This window comes from Antechinus flavipes, chromosome 3, assembly GCF_016432865.1.
Source record: "Antechinus flavipes isolate AdamAnt ecotype Samford, QLD, Australia chromosome 3, AdamAnt_v2, whole genome shotgun sequence".
Classification (NCBI taxonomy): Eukaryota; Metazoa; Chordata; class Mammalia; order Dasyuromorphia; family Dasyuridae; genus Antechinus; species Antechinus flavipes.
In genome coordinates this window covers 9,826,888-9,853,069 of record NC_067400.1, presented here as the reverse complement: position 1 = coordinate 9,853,069, position 26,182 = coordinate 9,826,888, and the positions used below count along the sequence as shown (strand labels likewise).

The following is a 26,182-nucleotide window of genomic DNA, read 5'->3' as shown; positions in this document are numbered from 1 at the left end:
GTTCCCGGGGCCCTCCCCGCCCTGACGTTCCACATTCTGTGATTCTTTCTCCCTAGGTGAACACCTTCCAGATTGTCCTCATCACGGACGGCAACTTGTCTTTTACCATATTCAACTACGAGTCCGTTGTGTGGACCACGGGCATGCACGCCAGCAGCGGGGGCGACCGGGCAGGGCTGGGAGGCATTGCCGCACAGGTAGGCTCGGTGGGCGCGGGAGGGGGGGGCCTTCCCAGATGCTTCTCCCTGCGGCGGGGGGGCTTTTCTGAGGCTCTCAGAACATGCCTCCAGAGCGTGGGGAGGGCTGGGTTTTCCCCACTCTCCCTTGGCGCTGGAGGTTTGGCTGGGCTGTTTTTTTTTTAAAAAGCAAAACTTGTTATTATTCACAATATAAAGGTTACAAAGGTATATATATTGCCCTTAAGTCACAAATTTTCATTGTAATGCACAATGCTATATTTAATATGCAACTCAAGGAAAGTGTTATCTTAAGTATCCATATTTATAGTGCACACGTAAAGCTTTCCTGGGATCGGTTGTTAAGAACACAATCCTGCCCTGCCTAGACCAGCCCAGAAGATCCAAGACAAGAGGGAAAAAGTCTCATATGAATACAGAACAGAGCTTTAAAGCATCTTTTAAAAGGCTGTACTTTTGATTCTTCCTAGCAGCATTATTAGTCTTCTGAGTCTTAATATTTAAAAATCATTAGCAACAGTATGGGAAGGGAGGGAGAAGAGGAAAAGGAGGGAGGAGAAAGAAAGAGGGAGGGCAGACAGACTTTGCACAGATGTTGCCAAAACAGGCCATTGGGGGGAACGGTTTTACAAAGTCCCCGGTCAATAATCCTGAAAGGAATCACTTTTGCTTCTCAATATGTATTCATTGTGATGTAAACTTAACCCTGGCAAAGGGGGAGGCTTCGGACTCCGAAAGGGCCCATGTCACTGCCTGTCCACGGTCAGAGCCCAGACCCGCCCGGACGCCCGCAGAATGAGACGTAGCTGCAGGTGCCACTGGAGGGGCCTCTTCACCCCCTTGGCCACCTGCTGCCCACCTCCCTGGGCTTTGGTTCCCTGCTCGGGACGGCAAGGCTCAGGCTGACTGAATCCTCTCCGTGGTTAGGCCCGGGAACTAGCCAGCTCGTCTCCTTGGGTCTGGGCGCCCTTCCTGATCTTCCCATGACCCACCAACTCACATGGGGGGGGGGTGTCCCAGCTGCGGCCCTCAGTCCGAATGAGCCTTTCGGGTCGGCGCCACATGGGACCTGTAAGAACTCTAGGGCCTGTAAGAACGTGGCCCTAGAGTAGAAGCTTGTTCTTTCCCAAAGGGCTCTCACACCCTCCCCTCTTCCTTCCTGAGTAGAGCGCGGAGCACAGAGAGAGCCGGACGCAGAACCGGCAGTGCTGGTGTCCATCTCTGTCCGAATGCCGCCTGGGTTGGCCGCGGGGCTATGTAGCAAACTTAGGTCAGCCTCCCAAGAAGCGCGGAGCTTCACCCCCATGGTGGACCCTCTGAAGGGGACAGAAGTGTCAGCGCTGCCCAGGTCCAGAAAGCGAAACGTGGGCACCGGACGGGGCAGCTGGAGATGGGCCTGATGTCCCGCATAGGGGACGAGCACTTTAGGAGGCCCAAAGGCAGGGACTGGGTGACGGCTAAGTGGGCACAGCCTCTCTGGGCTCTGGTTTCCTTGTCTGTAAAATGGGGAGAAGGAGAGCTCCCACTTCCAAGGTTCTCGCCTCAGAGGGAAGAAGGCCCATGGTTAGCGCACAGCAGGACACAAACCCCGGCTTTCTGGCCCCGAGGCCGGCACTCTCCCCTCTGCCGGGCGGCTTGTCCACGCCCTCCGGCCCGGGATCCTGACTCGCTGCCCTTGTGTCCCCAGGCAGGGTTCAATGCTGGTGATGGGAAACGTTACTTCAACATCCCTGGCTCCCGCACCGATGACATCGTCAACGTGGAGATGACGACAAATGTGGGTATCCCCGGGCGATGGGTGTTCAGAATCGATGATGCCCAGGTGCAAGTGGGGGGCTGCAGCAACACAAGTAAGAGGACGGCCACTAGGCGTCTGCCCTTTGGGGCGGGGCGGGGGAGGAGGGCAGCGAGGCGCCTGGGTTTCCTTTTTGCCCCCGTTTTGTTCCAGTGCCCATCTTGTCACGCTTCCAGGCGGGGGTCCTGTGAGGGGTGGAGCCGCTGGGGCTCAGGAGGGAGTGAGCCCCTTAAAGGCATTATCCCTGGGCCACGTCATGTGCCTGATGGAATTATGATGAATGGAAGAAAGGGAGGGAGGGAGGAAAGAAGGGAGGAAGGAGAGAGGGAAGAAGGAAAAATTGAAGGGATAAAAGGAAAGAAAAATAGAAGGGAGGGAAGGAAGGAAGGGAAAGTAGGAGAGGAAAGGAAGAAAGAAGGAAAAGTAGAAGAGAGGGAAGGAGGAAGGAAGGAAAAGTAGAAGAGAGGAAAAGAAGAAGGAAGGATGAAAAATAAAGAGAAAGGATGGAAAAGGAAGGAAGAGTGAGGAAAAAAGGAAGAAGGAAGGAAGGGAGAAAAGAAGAAAAGTAAGGAAATGAGGAAGGAAAGAAAGAAGGAAAAGTAGAAGAAAGGGAAGGAGGGAGGAAAGAAATAAGGAAAAGCAGAAGAAAGGGAAGGAGGGAGGAAAGAAAGAAGGAAAAGCAGAAGAAAGGGAAGGAGGGAGGAATGGAAGAAGGAAAAGTAGAAGAAAGGGAAGGAGGAAGGAAGGAAAAGTAGAAGAGAAGGAAGGATGAAGGAAAGAAAAGAAAGGGAAAGGGAGGAAATGAAAATGAGGAAGGAAGGAAGGAAAAGTAGAAGAGAGGAAAAGAAGAAGGAAGGATGAAAAATAAAGAGAAAGGATGGAAAAGGAAGGAAGAGTGAGGAAAAAAGGAAGAAGGAAGGAAGGAAGGAAAAGTAGAAGAAGGAAGGAGGGAGGAATGGAAGAAGGAAAAATTGAAGGGAGAAAAGAAGAAAAGTAAGGAAATGAGGAAGGAAAGAAAGAAGGAAAAGCAGAAGAAAGGGAAGGAGGGAGGAAAGAAAGAAGGAAAAGCAGAAGAAAGGGAAGGAGGGAGGAATGGAAGAAGGAAAAGTAGAAGAAAGGGAAGGAGGAAGGAAGGAAAAGTAGAAGAGAAGGAAGGACGAAGGAAAGAAAAGAAAGGGAAAGAGAGGAAATGGAAATGAGGAAGGAAGGAAGGAAAAGTAGAAGAGAGGAAAAGAAGAAGGAAGGATGAAAAATAAAGAGAAAGGATGGAAAAGGAAGGAAGAGTGAGGAAAAAAGGAAAAAGGAAGGAAGGAAGGAAGGAAGGAAAAGTAGAAGAAGGAAGGAGGGAGGAAAGAAAGAAGGAAAAGTAGAAGAAAGGGAAGGAGGGAGGAAAGAAAGAAGGAAAAGCAGAAGAAAGGGAAGGAGGGAGGAATGGAAGAAGGAAAAGTAGAAGAAAGGGAAGGAGGGAGGAATGGAAGAAAAGAAAGGGAAAGGAAGAAATTGAAGAGAGGGAGGAAAAGGAAGGAAGGAAGAAGTAGAAGAGAGAAGGAGGAAGTAAGGGAGAAAAGGGAAGAGGAAGCAAAGAAGGAAGGAGGGAGGGAATGAGGACAAATGGAAGGGAGGGAAGGAAGAAGAAAGGGAGGAAAAGGTAGGGAAAGAAGGAAAGGAGGGAGGGAGAGAGGGAAGGAACAGAAGAACAAAAAGGTCTTGTTGAGAAAAGAGCATTGTTTAGATAGATCAAAATTTGGGGATGAGGAAAAGCCATGAGAAGGGACTGGCGAAAGCGAAACTCTGAACACCGGGAATCCAGGCCCCAGTTTGCTCCTCGTTGGGACAAGCTTGCTGAAGGCCCTTGACTCCGAGGCCCGGCGGCTCTGGCTTTGCCCCTTGTACACGGGCCCCGCGCAAGCCTCTACCCCAGCCTCCGTGTCCTTATGTGCACAAGGAGGGCTTGGGCCGAGGGACCTGTGGGCCCCAGCTTTCAGTCCGCCACGTGCGCAGCTGCAGGAGTCTCCGAGTCTCTCGCAGGAAGGGGCCGCGCGGGAGCTGGCCCGGGCCTCGGGGGCTCGCACAGCCACGTTCGCCCTGGGCCGGGGTCTCCCCCGCGGCTGTAACACGGCCCACGTGATGAAGGAGCCTGGGAGGCGGAGCCAGCGCCGCACTCGCACCCACACCCCGAGGGGAAATCACCAGCTGTGAGCGGAAGTGTCCTGGGGAAACCGGAAGCGGGCCGGAAGAAGGCGGGGCCAGAAAAAGGCGGGACTGCAGGAGAACCACGGAGACGGAGCCATGAGAGGCGGGAAGAGGAGGAGGAGGAAGAGGAGGAGGAGGAAGAGGATCTCCGGTCACCCGAGGCCTCGGGGCGGGCCTGCAGGGCCCCTGGCAGGGAATGGAGGCGAGGGAGCCTTATTGGCTCCAATGGCCTCGGGTCCCTCCGGGTCCGCCGTGTGAGGGCGGCCAGAGGAATGGGCGGGGAGACGGGAGGAAGAGGAGCGACGGTCGGGGGAAGGTCAGGCTCTAGGACCCACCGAGGGGCAGGAAAGTGGAGAAGGGACTGGCCCTGTCAGCTTCAATAGGGGAGGTGGCGCCGAGAGAAGCAGGAGCGGGGCGAGAAGGGGCGCTGGCTCCGCCCCCGCAAGGAACGCGCGCTCCCGGCGCCTTCTCTTGTGGCCAAGCCGGGCGGTGTCCGGAGCCCCCGCGTCCCCCGCGGAGCCGAGGACTCCTCGTGGCCCTGACGCCCGAGCAGAGCGCTCGCTTCTAGGGACGGACGGCCCTCTGACCCGCATCTCGGGGCTTCCCAGCCGAGAGCTTCGTCAGCTCAGTCGTGTGGCCATTCGGAGTCTGATAACCCCACCCCACCCCACCCCCGCACGGCCGCCGAGTCCGGGTCTCGCTTGTACAAGAGTTTGCACGTGGAGCCATAGAAGAAAGAGCCGGAACGTGGCCGGGAGAGCGAGGGGTCGGGGACCCGGCTACTGGGGGAAGGGGCGGGGGGGGAAGGCCAAGGCACTGAGCTAGGAGAAGGCAAGATCTGAGGGAGAGAGGAGAGACCAGACCCATCGGCCGGCTGTTCAGAGGCTCAAAAAGAGCCATGGAGAAAAGCTACAGAGAGAGAGTTAGACTGATGAAAAAGCCCCCAGTCATTATTCCCGCGCAGAATGGGGGCTGCTTGGGGAACACACAGGTCCCTGCACTACACTCACACACACACAGAGGAAGTGTTGGGAGAGAAGACGTGGGACCGCCTCGCCTCCCAGTGGGTGGAGGCCGAAGCCCAGCATCTGCAGGGAGAAGTGAGGAAGCCACAGTTAAGGGGGGGGGGGGGTCTTATTAAAAGGAAGAAGGAAGGAAAGAGGGTCCCGGTCTTGGGGCTGAAGACTCAGGAAGAGCAGCAATGTGGGCGCTGTAGACTCGTCAGGAGTGCGGAGAAAGAACCAACCAGGACAACAAAGCACGTGATAGAGAAGAAAAGCACAGGGGCTGAGAGGGAACCTGGGAGAACGGCGTCCCATGTGATGTGGGACCCGCCCCCGCGATGGCAGCAAGCAAATTGGGATGCGCATCCCCTGCACGGCAATCCCATTATGCATATTTTAAAATATGGATGTCGTGGGCATCTAACGGGTAGTGACCCCTGCCCCCCAGCTCGACCCTCAGCTAAGCGGGCCCCGGATGCCCCCGTTCATCCCCGAGGTTGCTGTCCCTAACAGTCGGAGCTGGCCCTGAGCAGGCGCATTCTCCTCCCCTCTGACTTTCGCTCTAAGCGTCTCTACCGGGAACCCACTATAAGGGTTACTCACCTCCGGATCTCTGTTCCGCACAAAGCCCAGAACCGTGCTGGGCGTGGTTCCTCCAGAAGGCGCATGGAAAGTGTCCGGGGCTCTGCACTAGGGACCGTGTTCCCCGTCAGTCATTACTCTTGGGCCGTCCCACTGGCGCTCTCCAATCTACCAAACCACCTGGGATCCACCAGGAAAGTGCCCTTGTCTTTGTCCAGCCCTTTGCACAAATGTACACCTCCCGTGTCTACGGCACTCACTCCGTCAGCCGTCTAATAAATGGCACAGGCTCCTCTGGCACGGACTGCCCCGACAGCTGTCTGCCCAGTGATCCATTACAGGCTGGGGCTGGAGGCTCTCATCTCTCTCTGTCTCTCTCCTTCTCTCTCTGTCTCGTCTCTATCTCTCAGTATCTATCTCTGTCTCTGTGTATCTTTCTCTGTCTCTGCCTCTGATTCTCTTTTCTGACTGAGGCACTTCAACTTTGGAGTCCCCTCCCACTGTCCATGACAGAGAGGAGACCCCTCTATGAGCTCAGCAGCAGCGAGCACCTGCCATCCAGGGCTGCCCCCCGAGGACATCGAGCCCCTCTCTCACCAGTTCCCTGGCTTCCTCTTCGACAACACATTACTAACAGTCACTACAATGGCTGAGCTTACACAGCGCTTCAGGGCACCATGTGATCCTCCCCCCAGCTTGTGGTTGACCTTCTATTGTTGCTGACAAAGGAACTGAGGCTCGGAGCATTAAGGGCAGCTCAGCTGCTCAGTGCCTGGGGCGAGACTGGAACGCAGCACTTTCCAGAGTGCCCCCAGCCTGGATCCTGAATCACCTTTTTTCTCCCTAGTGGGGAAAAAGGGAGAAAAAGAAGCCTCCTCCTCCTCCTCCTCTCACCCCAAGCGGGGCTCCCAGCCTGAGCATCTACCGCCCACCTGGGTTCGCCCCCCAGCACAGGCTTGTGCCGCACTTTGAGGTTCCTTCGAGCTTGCCTGGTCTGCCTGATGTCTTGTCCTCAAGTCGGGGAGCAGGCCCCCGTGCTGCCTCAGCAGAGCTCTGCTCTCAAGGGCTTCCCAGCCCCACAGCTCCATGGCCTCTCTGGCCTGGACGTCCTGCGTGTTCTTCCCCTGAGCTCCGTAAAGCCGGCTCTCCCCAGGCCTTCCTGAGGGGCACGGCCCTGGGCCGGCCTCCCTCAGGGACCTGCCCTTGGTTGGACACAGAAGTGGCTGGGTGGCGGCAGGCTCTCCTTCCTTGCTCTGGGGCCAAGGTCCAGACAATCCTTGATGAAGATAAAAGCTGCTCTTTGTACAGTCTGGCTTCTGGTCCCGATGCTCACGGGGCTTAGAACTTGGGGTTCTCCTGGAGTCCGATGGAATATCCCAAATGGAATTTATAAAGTCGTCACCCAGAGGCCGTGTCATCCTGCATCCCCCTCTTGGAAGAAGTGGACGTCCCCGGCACGGGCTCAGATCGCAGCAGCAGGCCCAGTTCGGTCACTCGGCCCCCTGAGGACTCTTCCGGTTGCCGTGGAACGGCCAGTCCTGGTGCTGAAGTTGGAATGGCGTTCAGGACCATTCTCTGATATCAGAAGAGTGGATTCTCTGCCATCCAGTCACTGGGAAATTTTCCAACACAAAAGGGATCATGTCTTCTAATAGCCAAGACCTTTGAGACTTCTAGAGAGCATGTACAAGCCTCTGTTTTATTCAGAACTGGACTGATTTCCCCTGGGCCTAAGACAGTGCTTTATACAATGTACTGAGCATATTTTTCAACAAATGACATAAAGTCTCTGCAAACCTTAAAGCACTAAATAAGTATGAGTTATTATTATTACATTAGAGACAGCTGGCAATTTCAGTCACTCAATTAGAATTTATAAAGTTCCTACTATGTGTCAGGCAGCATGCTCTAAGATGTGCTGGTGGATGAGAATTTATAAAGTTCATAATGTATGTCAGATAGCATGCTCTAAGATGCTGGTGGATGAGAATTTATAAAGTTCCTACTATGTTTCAGGCAGCATGTTCTAAGATATGGGGGTGGATGAGAATTTATAAAGTTCCTATTATGTGTCAAGCAGCATGCTCTAAGATGCTGGTGGATGAGAATTTATAAAGTTCCTACTATGTGTCAGGCAGCATGCTCTAAGATATGGGGGTGGATGCGAATTTATAAAGCTCCTACTATGTGTCAGGTAGCATGCTCTAGGATATGCTGATAGATGAAGAGTTGGCTTGGAGTCAGGAAAACTCCCTCAGACCCAAGGCACAGCTCCATGGGGGTTGCGATGGGGAATCTTTTTTTTTAACTATATTTTTTGCAAGGGTTTAAGTACTAGACGTGTGGCCCAGGGCAAACTACTTAAGCTCACAGGGTTCTAGACAATTCTCTGAAACCAGGAGGTGTGTTGGGAAGGGCTTTCCCTTACCCACAATTCCACTTGCCAATGAAATCACAAGTCAAGTCCATCACCCTCTTATTTTAGTCAATTTATGAGCAAATCCCAGAATAAAGGGAAACCCCGTTCTAATGTGAGCACCCCGCCCGAATATTAGAAGAAAAAGTCCCGATTGTGCCGTTCGTAGAGTGAAAAGCTTGTCTGTTTTATGTCGGCAGCTTCTGTGTGTCTGACCCTCCGTCCTTGTCTGAACGGAGGCAAGTGTATTGACGACTGTATCACAGGGAACCCCTCCTATACCTGCTCCTGCCTTGCAGGCTTCACGGGGAAAAGATGCCACCTGGGTAAGTGTCTGTCCAGGCCCGCCGGTGCTTCAGGGTCGTGATGCCGCTTCTCCCTCGGCGTAGGGAGTGCCCGCGGAAAGGGCTGCTCCTCTGCTCACGGGGAGGAAACGGAGGTGCTGAGAAAACTGACCGTGATTCAGCCGTTCTCCAAGTTCTGGCTTGGGGGGATGTGATCTTAAAGCAAGGTCTCATGGTCTCTCTTTCAGATGTGAATGAATGTGCCTCCCACCCATGTCAGAACGGAGGCACCTGTACTCATGGTGTAAACACGTTCAGCTGCCAGTGCCCCCCAGGCTTCAAAGGGCCCACCTGTGGGACAGGTAAGACACAGCATCCGAAAGAAAGGCCATCCAAATCCCCGGCCCGTCAGATTTCAAACACCCCCCTCCCCATCAGAAACAAGTTATCGCATCTTGTCACAGATTCTGGGCACTAAAAAGAACCTCAGAGACCGATCTGACCGCTCAAAGGAGGAAGAGGTCTGGGGACCATTAGCCTCCCCCTACAGCCCCAGCAATGCTCCTCAGCTTCTGTCCAACTCCCCACTTCTGAGCACCTGATTTCCTGACATCAAGCCTCCATTTGCCTCACTTTTGCACCCACCACTCCCTGTTCTGCCCTTTGCCACAGGCTCAACAATCCTAGTCCCTCTTCTTTGAGAACAACAGCTTGTAGAAAAGGAGTTCTGGGTTTGAATCCGGCTTCCAACATCAGCTGGAGGAACAAGTCACTAAGGCCATTTCTTCACCGATAATGGGTTTGACGATACGTGGCCTTTTTGGTTTCACAGCATTATTGTGAGGCTCAAATGCAAGTAATAAAACACTCTGCAAACTTTAAAGTGCCATAAAGATGGCAGCTCAGACGTTTGCCTCAGAGAATAATAATGCTAGTAATAAAAATAATAACAGCCAGTCTTTATAGCATATTTAGAGGTTTGCAAAGCTCTTTAGAAATATTATCTCATTTATTGCACATAGATAATCAATGTCTGATTGCTTACTATTTGGGGAGAAGGAGGGATAGAATCTGGAACTCTAAATTGTTTTAAATGTTAACAATTGCATTTTTAAATTTAATTTAATTTTTAATTTAAATCTAATTAGCACATCAATTGAAAATTTAATTTAATTTAAAATGTTTTAAAATTTTTAACGTGTATTTAGAAGGGAAAATAAAATAGAGAATTTTTTAAAAAATATATCATTTACACCTCACAGTAGCAGGTATATTATTACTGCCATTTTATAAATCTGAGAGACTGACGTTAACTGAACGGTGCAAGATTGGGATTCATCTTCTTGAGTCCAAGCCTATCACTATCTCTACAGAGCTTGAAGTCCCACCTCAACCCCTTCTTCTCTCGTCATCATTTCCTTCTTGTAGAAGACCCCAGATATGACCCCAACTCTGCCCTTGTGCCCAAATTCCAGATCATTAGAGACCTTTGCATTTAATCGCAAAGGGATGTCCCACAGCTCCTGTGCTTGTGTCTCCCTTGTTCAGTGGAATCCCCTTGTGACGCTAAGGACTGCCAGAATGGCGGAGAGTGCCAGGCTGCAAACGGGACGGCGGAGTGCGTGTGCCAGCCGGGGTACACGGGAGAGAGCTGCGAAACCGGTAGGAAGCCACAGCCACACTGTGGAGGGCGCTGGGCTTGAAAGAGGAAGATCTGGAGTCAAACCCGACTCGGTGTGTGGTCCTGGGCACGTCACTCACTCCGAGGTTCAGTTTCCTCGCCTGAAAAATGAGTGTGACGGCACCTGCCCTCCTGGCCACCAGCCTGATTCACTTACGTGTCTTGATTCCCCCCCATAGATATAAATGAGTGCGACTCTGACCCATGCCTGAATGGAGGCAAATGTGTCGACCTGGTGGCTAACTACACCTGCCTGTGCTCAGAGCCCTTCACTGGGCCTCGCTGCGAGTTAGGTAAGGGGTCTCCCTCCGCGTGGGACTGGCCAGCTCCTGGGCACGCTGCTCAGGCCCACCTCCAGTCTTTTCCCCCACAATTCATCTTGGTCCTTCTTCAGCTCTCTTACTTCTTACTTTCTGCCACCTAAGCCAGGCCTGTCTCCGGTGCCCTTAAGCTCCGCAGACACTGCCTGGCTCTACTAAGGTTCTCTCTTTCCCGTTCTTCCTAGATCAGTCATCCTGTGAAGCCCGGAGCTGCAGGGACAGGCAGACCTGCAACTACATCCGCCCCGGGCGCTACATCTGCACGTGTTCGCCCGGCTACTACGGCAGCAACTGTCAATATGGTAAGCGGCTGGGGATGGACCGCCACCCGGCCCCAGTGGGTTGGAAGGCAGAATATGAGGGCTCAATTTTGACCGCTCACTGGCTTTCCAAGGAGAGAGAACGGCACAGGTGTGTCTACACCAGCCTTGGGTACACAGCTTGGAGACCCATGAAGTCAGCCACATATTGTGGCGGAAAGAAGGAGAATCCTCACATGGTCACTGACCACAAGGAAATCGGGAAAATATCGGTAACTAACAACCATATCATGCATGTTATCCCAACTCAATGAAATCTTTATGAAAATAATTTACACATCCAAAAAAAAGAAGCTCGAAGGCATTTTGCAAACGCTATTCCAGCTGAATGAAAGGACAAGGGAGTCCTCTCTCTATGTTTACTGTTTAAAACAAAGGGAAAGCATTCAACTAGTAAAAGAAGCATTTCTTTAAAAAGCCACTCCTGCCGAGTTCTTTTCTAGATTCCTTGAAAGATGTGACATATTTAGCAAGGCCCAAATGGGGAGCTGGTTTGACCATCTGACACGGTGGCTGTCCAGCCCGGAGCCAACATGAATTCCCTATGGCTGGCAGGATGATCCTGGCTGCTGCATATGACCTTGTTGTAGGTCCCACAGCAATGCAGGGTCACCTGACAGCTAGAATCATTCCTAGTCAGTTCTAGTCAACCTTCAGCAGAGTCGAGGCTCTTTCTCCTCCCTCTTGGACATTCCCGCTGGCCTCCATGCTTGTGATCACTCCTCCCAACCACATGGCTGCAATACCCTCCCTCCTGCCCTCCAGCTCCTGGCTCCTCTGGCACAAATTTCAATCTCTTCAGGAGGTGACCTCCTATGACACTGCATAGAGCATCGGAACGTGAGTTCCTGAAGAGCAGCGACCAGGTTGTTTTTATATCTGTTCCCAGCATAGAAATAAAGGAGAGTTAACTGACCAAAAGCCATTCCTTGCAGAGTATCTCTGGAGGCCCTCGTGAGATCTCTTACGAGCTGAGTATCAGTACCTAACACCTCACAAAGCAGCTCTGCCTTGTGAAACGGCCAAGCTCTCACCTAAAAGACTGTAGCCTGGGAAGGCAACTCGACTCGTGAGGGCCTGGAAAGCGGGTCCGGCAGCACTTCTGTCCCAGTTAAGATCAAGGGGGAGCTGAGGTGTCTGGGACACCAGCATGGCTGAGCTCATCTGGATGGTGACACTTATCGAAGGGAGATTAAGTGAAGAGACCATTTTAAGTCAATGAACTTCCTTCCTTTACTGCTTCCTATTGCTGATAATGCATCCTTGGTCACTGCACATGGGAGTTATTTTTAAACCATAACAGAGCATCTCCATGGGAACAACTTGCTGAGAACCGTCCCTGACCTTGGGCTATCGCTCCAGAGAGAGCCGGCCCAACGTGGGCTGGGAGCTGTCTTCTCAGCAGTGAGGGGGGTTTGCCCCCACCCCGTCCCCCAGCCTCCAAACAGTAACAGCTCACGCAGCCGTATTTCAAGGGATGGTGAGTGAGAAGGCAACTTTCCCCAGAGCCCAGCTCCTCTAGAACCTGGAAGATCTTCCAGAGGTGACGAGCCTCTCCAGAGCTGGGATTCAGCATCCTCAGCCATTAAGACCTGAGCATCACCCCCAGCTGGTGGCTTCCCAGCAAAAAAAAAAAAAAAAAAAGTATTCAGAGGTTGAGCTTATGGAGCCCCCTGCAGGTTGCAAAGTACTTCCCTCATGTCCTGAGACATGGGCTAGGAAGCATCAGATGAGAAAGCAGAGTGCTTAGGTCTGCAGTCATATAGAGAGACAGAGGAAAAGGGCTGTACCCAGAATTCTAAGTGACTAAAGACCATGCGCTCTCCACTGTGACGTGCCCCCTCTCCGTGCCCCAGCACCAACAGGCCAAAGGACTCGCTTTTACCAGATGGGGACGAGAAGGCACCAAGAATGCGGAGTTTTGTGATCACTCCATAGCAGTAAAGCAGAGACTAGACCCAAGCTGGGTGTATTGTTCAGTCAGTCACGCTTCCCTGAGAAAGGTCGTGGTCAGATAAATGAAAAGTGGCAAAGCGGGCACGGGGGGCCTCGACCATGTACGCCAGGGGACCTGTCCTGGAGTTGGCACCACTCACAGGCAGCTATGGCACTTTTACACGGCTGTAGCACAGACATATCCTGCGCTTGCTGTCCTGGTTAGTTCAGCTTTACCCTGCTAAAAACCAGATGGCTTGAACCCGAGCCTTGCCGCATGGGTAGGAGAAGTGGCAAGGTGGGCACAGAGCACAGGGCACAAGAGGCCTTGACAAAGTATGGCAGCGCACCTGCCTTGGAGTTTGGCACCACTCACAGGCAGCTATGGCACTTTTACACGGCTGTAGCACAGACATATCCTGCGCTTGCTGTCCTGGTTAGCTCAGTTACACCCTGCTAAAAACCAGATGGCTTAAATCTGAGCCTTGCCGCATGGGTAGGAGAAGGGTCAGCATGGCATTGGCAATACTGGCCTTAGCTCATCAAATCCTGTATCTGCTTTTTCATTTCTGTGTGATGTCAGTCCCTTCCTCCGGCCCTCAGTTTCTTCTTCTGTCAAAAGAAGAAGCCAGATGAGGTGATTGTAAGGTCTCTCTCTCTCCTGGACTTATTTAGGAAACTAAGTGGACAGAGTGTGAGATTTAGTCAGAAAGGCCCAAGTTCAAACTCTATCTTAGATATTTACTATCTCTATCTTCCTGGACAAGGCAATAAGCCTTTTCTGCTTTCATTTCCTCGTGTGTAGACTAGGGATAATACTTGACTAGTATCTACTTCAAAAGCTGAGGAGGAGCAAGTGTGATAACATGTTTTAAGGATTTTACAAAATTTAAAGCATTAATATAAATATTAGCTCTTGTCATTACTCCCTCTCTACTCTCCATTCTAGTGAATTGAGCCTAGTAGCCCTCCTGCGTCTATACCTTAACATAGGTGATCTCCCGGGTTGGGAAGACCTTCCCCTCATGGCCTCTTGCCCCTTTGGCCCAGTAACCGTCTTCTACAGCAGGCCTTTTCTGAACCTTCCAGAGGATGTAAGCTCTCTGACACAGAGGCTGTTGCAACTTTTTTCTCCATGTCCCTAAAGTCTAACTCAGGGCCTTGAATATAGTAGGTGTTTAACAAATGGTGGCTGCGCTAAACTCCATTCAAACCCAAATTCTTCAACTTCAAGCCTTATAGAAGCTAAATATTTAACTGCTGTTAGACCAAAAAAAAGGTATGATTTAAACACAGATTTCTTCCAGGTCTACTCTGCACAAGATGTGATCCTGACTATTCAAGGACCACACGGTCTAGTGGGGAGATAAAATCAAAAATTCCCGCCTTCTTCCTGTGCTTCATTGGGATGTTTTCTTGCAGGGGGACCCAGAATCCCAAGCGCCTGTCTCTCTAACCCATGCCAGAATGAGGGCACCTGCCTGGAGACGGACCAGGGCTATATCTGCGAATGTCCTGATGGATACACGGGCCACAACTGTGCAGAAAGTAAGGATGGCATTGGTTCCCATTAGTAGCCCCCGAACCTTGACATCTTCAAGTGGGGGGCAGTCAGGCAGTTGGAAAACCAGCTCAAGTGGTTCGGTCCCTGGTGAGGCAGAGCCCCAAGCTTCATCAGTCACCTCACCAATGCTTCATAGAGGAAGGGTCAATGATGGGAGGTGTGTGTGTGTGTATGTGTGTGTGTGTGTGTGTGTGTGTGTGTGTGTGACTTGGGCTGTGATCAAAGCGACATCAAGAGGCATCTCTTTACCTTTCTCTTCCCTCTTTTCCACACACAAGAGGAAGGAGGCGAAGTCTTTCAGGGAGGAACTTGCCATTCCCACAGCTGGGCACCCTGGAGAGGCTGCGACTATTGTTTAGACCTGAAAAAAAAAAAAAAAAAAGAACCTTGGTTTTTCTCTCACTCTCCTGCTGCCTATAGATAGCATTTAAAACCAGGGAGACCCCAGGCTTCTGGGCTGTGTTACAATGAAGGAGGGCAAGTCAGAGAGGTTTTCCTCCCTGGAGTAAAGCAACTGGGGAGGGAGGGGAGAGGGTCTGATTACATAAGCAGTTTGCTTTGTGAGCCCATGGGTCCCTGTGCTGTATGAGTTCCTAGGGGAAGTTTTATGAATTAATCTGGGTTGTAAGCTGCCTGAGATCTCAGGCAAAACATGCACCCCCAAGGGCTCGGCAATAAGGGTGCTGGCTCACCACCAGCCAGCCCCCCACAACACCTCCTGCGCACTCTCCTGGGCATGCCTGAGTCAGAAGTCCGGGCTTCTGGCAGCCAGGAGGACTAGACACTAACACTCTGGGTCCTTTCTCCTTTTTTTGAAATTTTTGTTGCTCTCTTTCATTTTCCAAGTTTCCCCGGATATTCCCCCAACCCCCTCGCAGAAGGCAATCCCATAAAACAAAAATATTTTTAGAGAAAAAGAGAACAGTTCAGCAAATCTGATAAATGTATCCCAAAATTCCAAAGCCAAGCAACGCTTGCGTGCCCACGGGCCGCCCGGCTGCCATGCGCTGGGTGCCGATGTTCCCCTTCCTCTGCATGGGGGCCGTGCTTGTTTGGGGGCAATTTGGCACTTCTCCCTTTGGCTTTTCAGCTGAATTTTGTTATCTCCACATCCACTGTTGTGGTGACTGTTTACACTGCTTTCTTGGCTCAGCATCGGCCCACTGGAGCCTCCCCACACCCTCGGGGTTCATCCCCTTCGTCCTTCCGGCCGGCACCATTTCCTCGGCCTCCTCTGCAGCAGTCGCTTGAGCCCCGTCCCGCTCACTGACAGTGACTTTCTCTCCAGGTCTTTGCTGGTCACAAGCCCAGACCCACTGCTACAAACATTTCAGTGTCGCGGGTCCTTTTTTCTCACCAAGGGGTGTCTTTGTTTCTGGGTCTTTGCAGAGCTCCCCGAAGACTGCGAGTGCCGCAATGGGGGGCGATGCCCGGATGGGAACTTCACCATCTGCCACTGCCCCCCGGGATATTTCGGACTCCTCTGTGAATTCGGTAGGGAGCACGGGAGCAAATGTCTCCTTCTTTCCTGACACAAAACCCCACCCCCTGCCCGAAGGGGATGTGGCCCATTCCCAAGCCCGCTGGCAGCCCCCCTGCAGCTGCCCCCGCACCCTTCTAGATCCCCTCATGGGGCATCTCCAGCTTGAGCTAGGAGCCATCCTTACTGGAAAGGACTCCTTTGGCAGCACAAGACAGATGCGAGCTGCTTATGGGCCAGGCATTTAGGGGTTCTGTGCCTCAGTTTCCCCATTGGTAGAAAAGGGGTTTAACTAGATGGCTTCTGTGTTCCCTTCTGTCTCTAAATCTGTGATGCCTAAAAAAGAGGGTGGCAGGGGGAGAAGAGGGGAGGAGAGAGAGACAGAGATAGAGATACAGAGAAAGGGAGGGAGGAAGAAGGAGAGAGAGACAAAGGGGGAAGAGGGGAGGGGGGAGAGACAGACACAGAGAGAGATTCAGAGATAGAGACAGAGTTGGGAAGGAGGGAGAGAAGGAGGGAAGGAAAGGGAGAGGGAGAGAGAGGAGGGAAAAGGAGATGGGGGAAAGGGTGAAGAGAGAAAGAGGGAGAGAGACGGAGAGAGAGAGAGAGCCGGAGAAGGTACCGGAAGTTTTCAGAAGTGACCAGCACAGGAGAGCCAAGGAGGCAGCATGTCTATCACAAGAGGGGCTGATGGAGGCCATCTTGCACATAGCAGGCATTTAATAATTCTTGTTGAATGCACCTGGATTCTAAAAATCAAACCAGAAAAGCCCCCCCCCCAGGCCCTGTGACTTCCACCCCGTCCTCCACAAAGACGCTGACACTAGGAGCCAGGCTTTCCTTCGGGAAGGGAGCAGGGGGTAGCGCCCGGCCGGGCTCTACATGGAAAGCCAGACCAATGGCGCGGAGTCAGGAGGACGGGCCGGGGCCGAGCCTGACCCTCTGAACCTGGTCCTGCGAGTCCAAGGCCAGGAAAGCAACGGGTATAATTGGGGGGGGGGGCGTTCTCCCTTGTCCCTGCAGAAGTCACCGCCACACCGTGCAACGTAAACACCCAGTGTCCCGACGGCGGCTACTGCATGGAGTATGGCGGGAGTTACCTGTGTGTGTGCCACACCGACTACGGGGCCAACCACTGTGAGTGGGAGTCTGCGGAAGGAAGCCCCGGGGGCACGGAGAAGGGGGAGCCCTGCCTTAGCGCCAGTGCTAACTAGCTGTGGGACCTCAGCTAGGCCATGTGGGCTCTAGGACTCGGTTTCCCCACCTGTAAAATGAGACGCTTGGACGGTCCCTTACCGCTCTAGAGCCGTGATCTGATAAAACTATTTCTACGTGAAGCCCTGGGGAGGAGGGGACGGATGTGACGGGAGAAGATCTGGAAAGTCTGGGAATTCTGGGCGCCCTGGCTGGGAAGGCGGCACCTTGAGGACGTCCCTCTCAGGAAGGCGGTGGGAGGCCACCTGACCCACGGGTATCTCTGCTCCCCAGCGCTGCCCTCCCCCTGTGACTCAGACCCCTGCCTCAACGGGGGCTCCTGCGACGCCCACGACGACTCCTACACGTGCGAGTGCCCACGAGGCTTCCACGGCAAGCACTGCGAGAAAGGTACGGACCGCCCTCCCCCCAGGCCGCTCCCTTCTGGCTGCCACCAACAGGCCGGTGATTCCCTTCCGAGCCTGGCCAGGAGAGGCTAAAGGGCGGGCACTGACCGTCCGGGAGGCCAGAGATCCGCACTCCGCTCCCACCCCCAGTGACGGCTCCCTCGGGGCTGCGGAGTTCCACCCCCGGGGCCACAGCTTCCCCATTTAAGGCAAGGACCCCCCAAAGCGCCCCGTGGGAGAGTCACACGTGTCCCGTGCATCCCGCTCAGAAGCCCCAGCATCACCCCCCGGGGCAAGAGACCCTGGGCCGCTCCCTCCTCACCCCCAGCTTCCCACCTGCTTACAAATACAACAGAAGGGAAGATGAGGCAGCAGCGGAGTCCTTCCTGTGCCTGGGGCAAGCCTCACAAACCATACAGACAGGCCGTCCCAGACAGGCCGTCCCACACAGCCCATCCCAGACAGATTGTCCTGCACAGGCCGTCCCACACAGAGCGTCCTGCACAGACTGTCCCGCACAGGCCGTCCCGCCCAGGCCGCCCCGCACAGACCGTCCCAGACAGGCCGCCCCTCACAGACCGTCCCAGACAGACCGTCCCAGACAGGCCGCCCCTCACAGACCGTCCTGCACAGAGTGTCCCGCACAGACCGTCCCAGACAGGCCGTCCCAGACAGACCGTCCTGCACAGAGTGTCCCGCACAGGCCGTCCCAGACAGGCCGTCCCGCACAGACCGTCCCAGACAGACCGTCCTGCACAGAGTGTCCCGCACAGGCCGTCCCAGACAGGCCGCCCCTCACAGACCGTCCCAGACAGGCCGTCCCGCACAGACCGCCCCGCACAGACCGTCCCAGAGAGGCCGTCCCGCACAGACCGTCCCAGACAGACTGTCCTGCACAGAGTGTCCCGCACAGAGTGTCCCGCACAGACCGTCCCAGACAGACTGTCCTGCACAGAGTGTCCCGCACAGACCATCCCAGAGAGGCCGTCCTGCACAGACTGTCCTGCACAGGCCGTCCCAGACAGACCGTCCTGCACAGAGTGTCCCGCACAGACCGTCCCAGAGAGGCCGTCCCGCACAGACCGTCCCAGACAGACTGTCCTGCACAGAGTGTCCCGCACAGACCGTCCCGCACAGGCCGTCCCAGACAGGCCGTCCCGCACAGACCGTCCCGCACAGAGTGTCCCGCACAGACCGTCCCAGACAGACTGTCCTGCACAGAGTGTCCCGCACAGACCGTCCCAGAGAGGCCGTCCTGCACAGACTGTCCTGCACAGACCGTCCCAGACAGACCGTCCTGCACAGAGTGTCCCGCACAGACCGTCCCAGAGAGACCGTCCCGCACAGACCGTCCCAGACAGACTGTCCTGCACAGAGTGTCCCGCACAGACCGTCCCGCACAGGCCGTCCCAGACAGGCCGTCCCGCACAGACCGTCCCGCACAGAGTGTCCCGCACAGAGTGTCCCGCACAGACCGTCCCAGACAGACTGTCCTGCACAGAGTGTCCCGCACAGACCGTCCCAGAGAGGCCGTCCTGCACAGAGTGTCCCGCACAGACCGTCCCGCACAGGCCGTCCCAGACAGGCCGTCCCGCACAGACCGTCCCGCACAGAGTGTCCCACACAGAGTGTCCCGCACAGAGTGTCCCACACAGACCGTCCCAGACAGGCCATCCCAGACAGACCGTCCTGCACAGAGTGTCCCGCACAGAACGTCCCAGACAGACCGTCCTGCACAGAATGTCCCAGACAGACTGTCCCGCACAGAGTGTCCCGCACAGACCGTCCCACACAGGCCGTCCCGCACAGAACGTCCCAGACAGACCGTCCCAGACAGACTGTCCCGCACAGACCGTCCCGCACAGACCGTCCCAGACAGACCGTCCCGCACAGACCGTCCCAGACAGGCCGTCCCGCACAGACCGTCCCGCACAGACCGTCCCAGACAGACCGTCCCGCACAGGCCGTCCCGCACAGACCGTCCCAGACAGGCCGTCCCAGACAGACCGTCCCGCACAGACCGTCCCGCACAGACCGTCCCGCACAGACCGTCCCAGACAGGCCGTCCCAGACAGACCGTCCCGCACAGACCGTCCCGCACAGACCGTCCCAGACAGACCGTCCCAGACAGACCGTCCCGCACAGACCGTCCCGCACAGACCGTCCCGCACAGACCGTCCCAGACAGGCCGTCCCGCACAGACCGTCCCAGACAGACTGTCCCGCACAGACCATCCCGCACAGACCGTCCCAGACAGGCCGTCCCGCACAGACCATCCCAGACAGACCGTCCCGCACAGACCGTCCCAGACAGACCGTCCCAGACAGACCGTCCCAGACAGGCCGTCCCGCACAGAGTGTCCCGCACAGACCGTCCCAGACAGACCGTCCCGCACAGACCGTCCCAGACAGACCGTCCCGCACAGACCGTCCCAGACAGGCCGTCCCGCACAGACCGTCCCAGACAGACCGTCCCGCACAGCCCGTCCCAGACAGACCGTCCCGCACAGGCCGTCCCAGACAGACCGTCCCGCACAGCCCGTCCCAGACAGACTGTCCCGCACAGACCGTCCCAGACGGACCGTCCCAGACAGGCCGTCCTGCACAGACCGTCCTGCACAGAGTGTCCCGCACAGACCGTCCCAGACAGGCCGTCCCACACAGACCGTCCCGCACAGAGTGTCCCGCACAGACCGTCCCGCACAGAGTGTCCCGCACAGACCGTCCCGCACAGAGTGTCCCGCACAGCCCATCCCAGACAGACTGTCCCGCACAGGCCGTCCCGCACAGACCGTCCCAGACAGACCGTCCCGCACAGGCCGCCCCGCACAGAGCATCCCACACAAACTTTTCAGACTAATTCTGTGGGGGCTCTGTAGGGTCTTCCCGGTCTGGGCCCTCGCTCCCTGGGCTGGGGGTCTCCAGTTCTGCTCTGACAACACCCTGTCCCGCCCCAGCAGGGGGGAGTCTGGGGAGAGCTTGGAGCCCGAAGCGGGGAGCAGCTGGGCCCTTCCTCTCCCTCTTTCCTCAGTAAGGCCGAGACTGTGCAGCTCCGGGCCCTGCCGGAACGGTGGGACGTGCAAGGAGTCCAACGGCGAGTACCAGTGCAGCTGCCCCTACCGCTTCACGGGGAAGCACTGTGAGATAGGTGAGGCCCTCGGGCCGGGCCCAGCAAAGGAAGGCGAGGGTGGGCGGCCCCCAGGGAGCCACGGGCCAGCAGCCGACGCCCCTCCGCCCCGCTCTCTCTGCAGGAAAACCAGACTCCTGCGCCTCCGGCCCGTGTCAGAACGGGGGGACTTGCTTCCACTACATCGGCAAATACAAGTGTGACTGCCCGCCGGGCTACTCGGGCCGGCACTGCGAAATAGGTGAGGGAGGCAGCCGGGGCCGACTTCTCCCCGGGGGGCAGGGACCCCAGCATTTCCCATTCAACCTCGTGGGTCACAGGGCCAGGGACCGAATCTTGAGAAACACACTCAGAACTTCAGGTCCAGGACTCTGTCTCCCACGAGCGCTGTCCGGCTGATCCGACTCCCTGGCCTGGGGATGGAAGGCCAGATGGCTCCCACTGTGCGCCCGCTACCTCCAGCACTGCTTCCAGGAAGATCCTGGGCCATGTTAGAGAAGGCGGGAAGGGAGGGGGAGATTCCCAAGGAGAGAACCATAGAATCTTGCAAAGAGAAGGGGCCCCGGAGACCCCTTAGCTCCCTCTCTGCCCGAGGCCCAAATTCCTCCCTCTGCCTCCCTGGCAAGCTGGAACAAGTCCAGTGATGGGCAGGACCTCTTGTCCACTTGGGGGGGCGGCCATCATGGTCAGGAAGCGCTTCCTCCAATCAAGCCTCCACCTGTCTGTCTGACACTCCCCCAAGGCTCCGAGTTCTTGTTCCAGGGCGGCGTGGCCATCCCCCCTAGTGTCCATATCCACTTGGCAGTACTTATTAAGCACTTGCTGTATACCAGCCATTGGGCTAGTCATTGTGGATATAAGACAAAGGACAGAACAGTCCCTGTCTTGGACAGATAATGATCAATCGCAAGAAAAGAGCACGAATTCCAAAATGGAAATAGAAAATAGACGTCATATGGATACTGAGTAATTTCTGGGTGAAGGATTCCAGCAACTGAGATCAGCCATGACAGTCTATGTGCAGCAGAGTTTGAGTGGAGCCTTAACGTGGGGGAGGCGATGAGGGAGAGCGTTCCAGCCGGGGGAGCTCTCCTGGGCAAAGGCGTGGAGGCCGGAAATGCAGCCGCCCACAGGCCGGTTTGGGTGGGAGGGGGGAGCTGGCACTAAGCCCGAAAGATGAGCTGGATCCAGACCGTGAATGTCCTTCAAAGACACCGAGTTTGTCTTTGGTCCTGCAAGTGCGAGGGAACCAAGAGCTGGAGAGAGCCGGTGTCCCCTACCGCGCTTCGGCTCACGGTCCGCTCCCAGAGTTAGTCGAGCGCCCTCCAGTAACCCCCGACTGGCTTTTCGGACCCCAGCGCGGGAGTTTACATTTGTCCTTCTCAGACGGAGCTCCCCGTGCCCGCCGGGTCTGGTTTGGGGTCCTGTCTGTCCTTCAGGGCCCCTCCTTCCCTCCCCGGCGCCGTAAACAAGCTGGGTCTGTGCTCGCTCGGGCACCGCCACGTGGGCCCGAGAATGAGGCGAAGGCCGGAATGTTTGCAGTCAGCTCTGTCTCCTCCTGGGGACAAAACCCCCTGGCAGCGGGGACGCGTGTGCCGCGGGGGGGAGGGCGGGGGTCCCAGGCCAGCAACGGCCCGAGCCGCGCCCTCCGGCGCCGGCTTTCCCCACCCTGCCCCAGCTCTGTCAGCCGAGGCCCACGGGCCGGGCCCAGCAAAGGAAGGTGAGGGTGGGCGGCCCCCAGGGAGCTGCGGGCCAGCAGCCGACGCCCCTCCGCCCCGCTCTCTCTGCAGGAAAACCAGACTCCTGCGCCTCCGGCCCGTGTCAGAACGGGGGGACTTGCTTCCACTACATCGGCAAATACAAGTGTGACTGCCCGCCGGGCTACTCGGGCCGGCACTGCGAAATAGGTGAGGGAGGCAGCCGGGGCCGACTTCTCCCCGGGGGGCAGGGACCCCAGCATTTCCCATTCAACCTCGTGGGTCACAGGGCCAGGGACCGAATCTTGAGAAACACACTCAGAACTTCAGGTCCAGGACTCTGTCTCCCACGAGCGCTGTCCGGCTGATCCGACTCCCTGGCCTGGGGATGGAAGGCCAGATGGCTCCCACTGTGCGCCCGCTACCTCCAGCACTGCTTCCAGGAAGATCCTGGGCCATGTTAGAGAAGGCGGGAAGGGAGGGGGAGATTCCCAAGGAGAGAACCATAGAATCTTGCAAAGAGAAGGGGCCCCGGAGACCCCTTAGCTCCCTCTCTGCCCGAGGCCCAAATTCCTCCCTCTGCCTCCCTGGCAAGCTGGAACAAGTCCAGTGATGGGCAGGACCTCTTGTCCACTTGGGGGGGCGGCCATCATGGTCAGGAAGCGCTTCCTCCAATCAAGCCTCCACCTGTCTGTCTGACACTCCCCCAAGGCTCCGAGTTCTTGTTCCAGGGCGGCGTGGCCATCCCCCCTAGTGTCCATATCCACTTGGCAGTACTTATTAAGCACTTGCTGTATACCAGCCATTGGGCTAGTCATTGTGGATATAAGACAAAGGACAGAACAGTCCCTGTCTTGGACAGATAATGATCAATCGCAAGAAAAGAGCACGAATTCCAAAATGGAAATAGAAAATAGACGTCATATGGATACTGAGTAATTTCTGGGTGAAGGATTCCAGCAACTGAGATCAGCCATGACAGTCTATGTGCAGCAGAGTTTGAGTGGAGCCTTAACGTGGGGGAGGCGATGAGGGAGAGCGTTCCAGCCGGGGGAGCTCTCCTGGGCAAAGGCGTGGAGGCCGGAAATGCAGCCGCCCACAGGCCGGTTTGGGTGGGAGGGGGGAGCTGGCACTAAGCCCGAAAGATGAGCTGGATCCAGACCGTGAATGTCCTTCAAAGACACCGAGTTTGTCTTTGGTCCTGCAAGTGCGAGGGAACCAAGAGCTGGAGAGAGCCGGTGTCCCCTACCGCGCTTCGGCTCACGGTCCGCTCCCAGAGTTAGTCGAGCGCCCTCCAGTAACCCCCGACTGGCTTTTCGGACCCCAGCGCGGGAGTTTACATTTGTCCTTCTCAGACGGAGCTCCCCGTGCCCGCCGGGTCTGGTTTGGGGTCCTGTCTGTCCTTCAGGGCCCCTCCTTCCCTCCCCGGCGCCGTAAACAAGCTGGGTCTGTGCTCGCTCGGGCACCGCCACGTGGGCCCGAGAATGAGGCGAAGGCCGGAATGTTTGCAGTCAGCTCTGTCTCCTCCTGGGGACAAAACCCCCTGGCAGCGGGGACGCGTGTGCCGCGGGGGGGAGGGCGGGGGTCCCAGGCCAGCAACGGCCCGAGCCGCGCCCTCCGGCGCCGGCTTTCCCCACCCTGCCCCAGCTCTGTCAGCCGAGGCCCACGAGTCCTGACGGAGGCCGTTAAGTGGGTCTGGGGGTTCCAAGTGCTCTCTGTCCCCTTCCAGCTCCCTCTCCCTGCTTCCTGAGCCCCTGTGAAAACGGGGCCACCTGCAGCGATCTGGGCACAGACTACAGCTGCCGCTGCCGCGCCGGGTACACCGGGAAACGCTGCCAGGCGGGTAAGGCACCGGCCCCCGGGCAGGGACAAGGATGGGAGGGGATGGGGGGAGGCAGTCCTGCAGGGGAGGGGGCTGCAGCTGGGAGCACAGGGAGGAGCCCCCTGCACAACGCCCACCCTCGGCAGCGGGGGAGCAGCAGCAGGAATCACAGGGTCCCAGCTCCCGCCCTTCCCATATCTGAGTGTCCGTTGTCCCTGGGGCTGCTTCTCCATCCGAGGCTCTCCCTCCTTGGGATGCTTCGTGCCAGATGCCTTTTGGTAAACCTGTAAATACCCTGGAAACGGCATCGGCCCCATCCCGGACGCCCAAGGCCAGCTCTGGGACCACGCCTCCTCTGGTCTTCTGGGGGGGGGGGGAGAAAGGGGGGCCGGTAGCCTCATGGGGCCGGAGGGAGCAGGAGAGCCTGCGGCCCCAGTGAGACCTCCCCGGGCTAAAGCCCAGATCTTTGCTTAGCTTTTCTCCCAACCCCCCCCCCCCCCAGACATCACGGGAGCGACCAGAGTCCCACGAGCCGATGGCGCGGGCTCTGCTCCCCCCCCCCCGTGGCCCCGGGCTCTCCGAAGTAACCGTGGCTTTCTCCCCCCGGCCGCGCTCCCCTCGTCTCCCAGAGGTGGACTGCGGCCCCCCCAGCTCAGTGAAGAACACCAGAGTGAGATTCAACTCCACCAAGATGGGCTCCCTGGCCGAGTACGAGTGCGAGCAGGGCTACGTCCTCAGCGCCGGGAACAACCCCCGCGTGTGCCGCGCCCACGGCCTCTGGAGCGAGCCCCCGCAGTGCGACGGTGACCGGGGCGGGGAGCGGGGGGAGGGGGGGCTGGAGAACCCCGGCCTGGGCCCTCCCACCTGCCTCAGGGGGCTCGGGGGCGGGGTGAGCAGAGGGCGGCAGCTTCTCCCGGCTGGGCCCGAACCCATTTTTAGGGGTGACCAGCCCAGCGAGCCCCGGTGTCGGGTCGGCTTCCAGACTAACAGCTCCTCCTCACTGTGACCCCCCCCGCTCTCGGGCTCCTCAAGGTTTTCACCAGATTTTCCCAAAATCCTCCTTATGAGGAGGGGGGAGAGACGGTCGGTTAGTATAGAAAATTCCCAATAGAAGAAAGTTCCTCCTCCAAAGCAGGACGTGACAGGCCGAGATCTCTCCACCTGTGAGGGGCCGGGACTGGCCCAGGGTCGTCCAGGCTGTGGCCGGGGCCGGACTCTGCCTCCAAAGCTGCTTCCTCCCCGTGCCAGGCGGCCCCAAACCCAGTAACGACTAACCCCCCCCCCCCTCCTCTCTCTCCCCTCCGGCGCCCGACGCCTTTCAGAAGTCGACGAGTGCGAGTCTCAGCCCTGCCTGAACGGGGGCTCCTGCAAGGACCGGATCGCCGGCTTCCTCTGCGTCTGTGCCTCAGGATATGCGGGGCCCCACTGCGAGCTGGGTAAGGGACCCCCGCCCCGACCTGGCCCTGGGGCCGGACTGTGGGTCTGTTAGGTGAGACACAGCGGGAGGTCGGGGAGAGAAAGGCCCCCGAGTGCAGGCTGTCCACACGCGCACACACACTTACGCACGCACACACACACCACTCACACGCACACTTACACGCACACACACAAATACACTTATACACACTTACACACACACACACACACAAATACACACTCAGTTATACACACGCACACACACAAATACACTTATACACACATACACACACTTACACACACACAAATACACACTCACAGTTATACACACGCACACTTACACATACACACACTCACACGCACACTCACGCACACACCGGCTTACTGACCATTTACACAGAGACAGCGACGGGGACCTCTGCACACACTCTTCCCAGCAGCAGTTTTGTGGTGGCCAAACCCCGGGCCCTGGACACGGGGTCCCTCCGAGCTGTGAATGGCGAAGCCCCCGCTGCCCAATGGGAAGGGATGGCCGGGCGCCCCTGAGGCACCACTGCCGGAGGCACCAGGGGCCGGCCCGGAATCGGGATGTCCCAGTTTGGGCCCCGCCTCTGACAGCCTGGCTGGGCGGCCCTGGCAGTGCTGGGACCGCACAGGAGAGCGGCTGGTCTGCACTTGTTGGGGGGAGGGGGTTCCTCACTGGAGTCCCCAGCCTGATGAAATCAGAGTCCAAAGCTAAAATGACCAGC

The 26,182-nt window shown here is 56.6% G+C and overlaps 1 protein-coding gene across 1 annotated transcript in view; it reads left to right on the top strand.

Moving 5' to 3' along the window:
* Window positions 1-26,182, top strand: part of SNED1 (sushi, nidogen and EGF like domains 1) — a 72,174-nt gene that overhangs the window by 32,539 nt on the left and 13,453 nt on the right. The window contains exons 3-18 of the mRNA XM_051991713.1: window positions 57-197; window positions 1,885-2,047; window positions 8,388-8,513; window positions 8,720-8,833; window positions 10,020-10,133; window positions 10,332-10,445; window positions 10,658-10,774; window positions 14,150-14,275; window positions 15,681-15,785; window positions 16,795-16,908; window positions 17,260-17,376; window positions 20,403-20,519; window positions 20,623-20,739; window positions 23,925-24,038; window positions 24,647-24,820; window positions 25,340-25,453. Coding sequence (XP_051847673.1) covers window positions 57-197; window positions 1,885-2,047; window positions 8,388-8,513; window positions 8,720-8,833; window positions 10,020-10,133; window positions 10,332-10,445; window positions 10,658-10,774; window positions 14,150-14,275; window positions 15,681-15,785; window positions 16,795-16,908; window positions 17,260-17,376; window positions 20,403-20,519; window positions 20,623-20,739; window positions 23,925-24,038; window positions 24,647-24,820; window positions 25,340-25,453 — 1,987 coding nt within the window. The remainder of the gene's footprint in view (window positions 1-56; window positions 198-1,884; window positions 2,048-8,387; window positions 8,514-8,719; window positions 8,834-10,019; window positions 10,134-10,331; window positions 10,446-10,657; window positions 10,775-14,149; window positions 14,276-15,680; window positions 15,786-16,794; window positions 16,909-17,259; window positions 17,377-20,402; window positions 20,520-20,622; window positions 20,740-23,924; window positions 24,039-24,646; window positions 24,821-25,339; window positions 25,454-26,182) is intronic.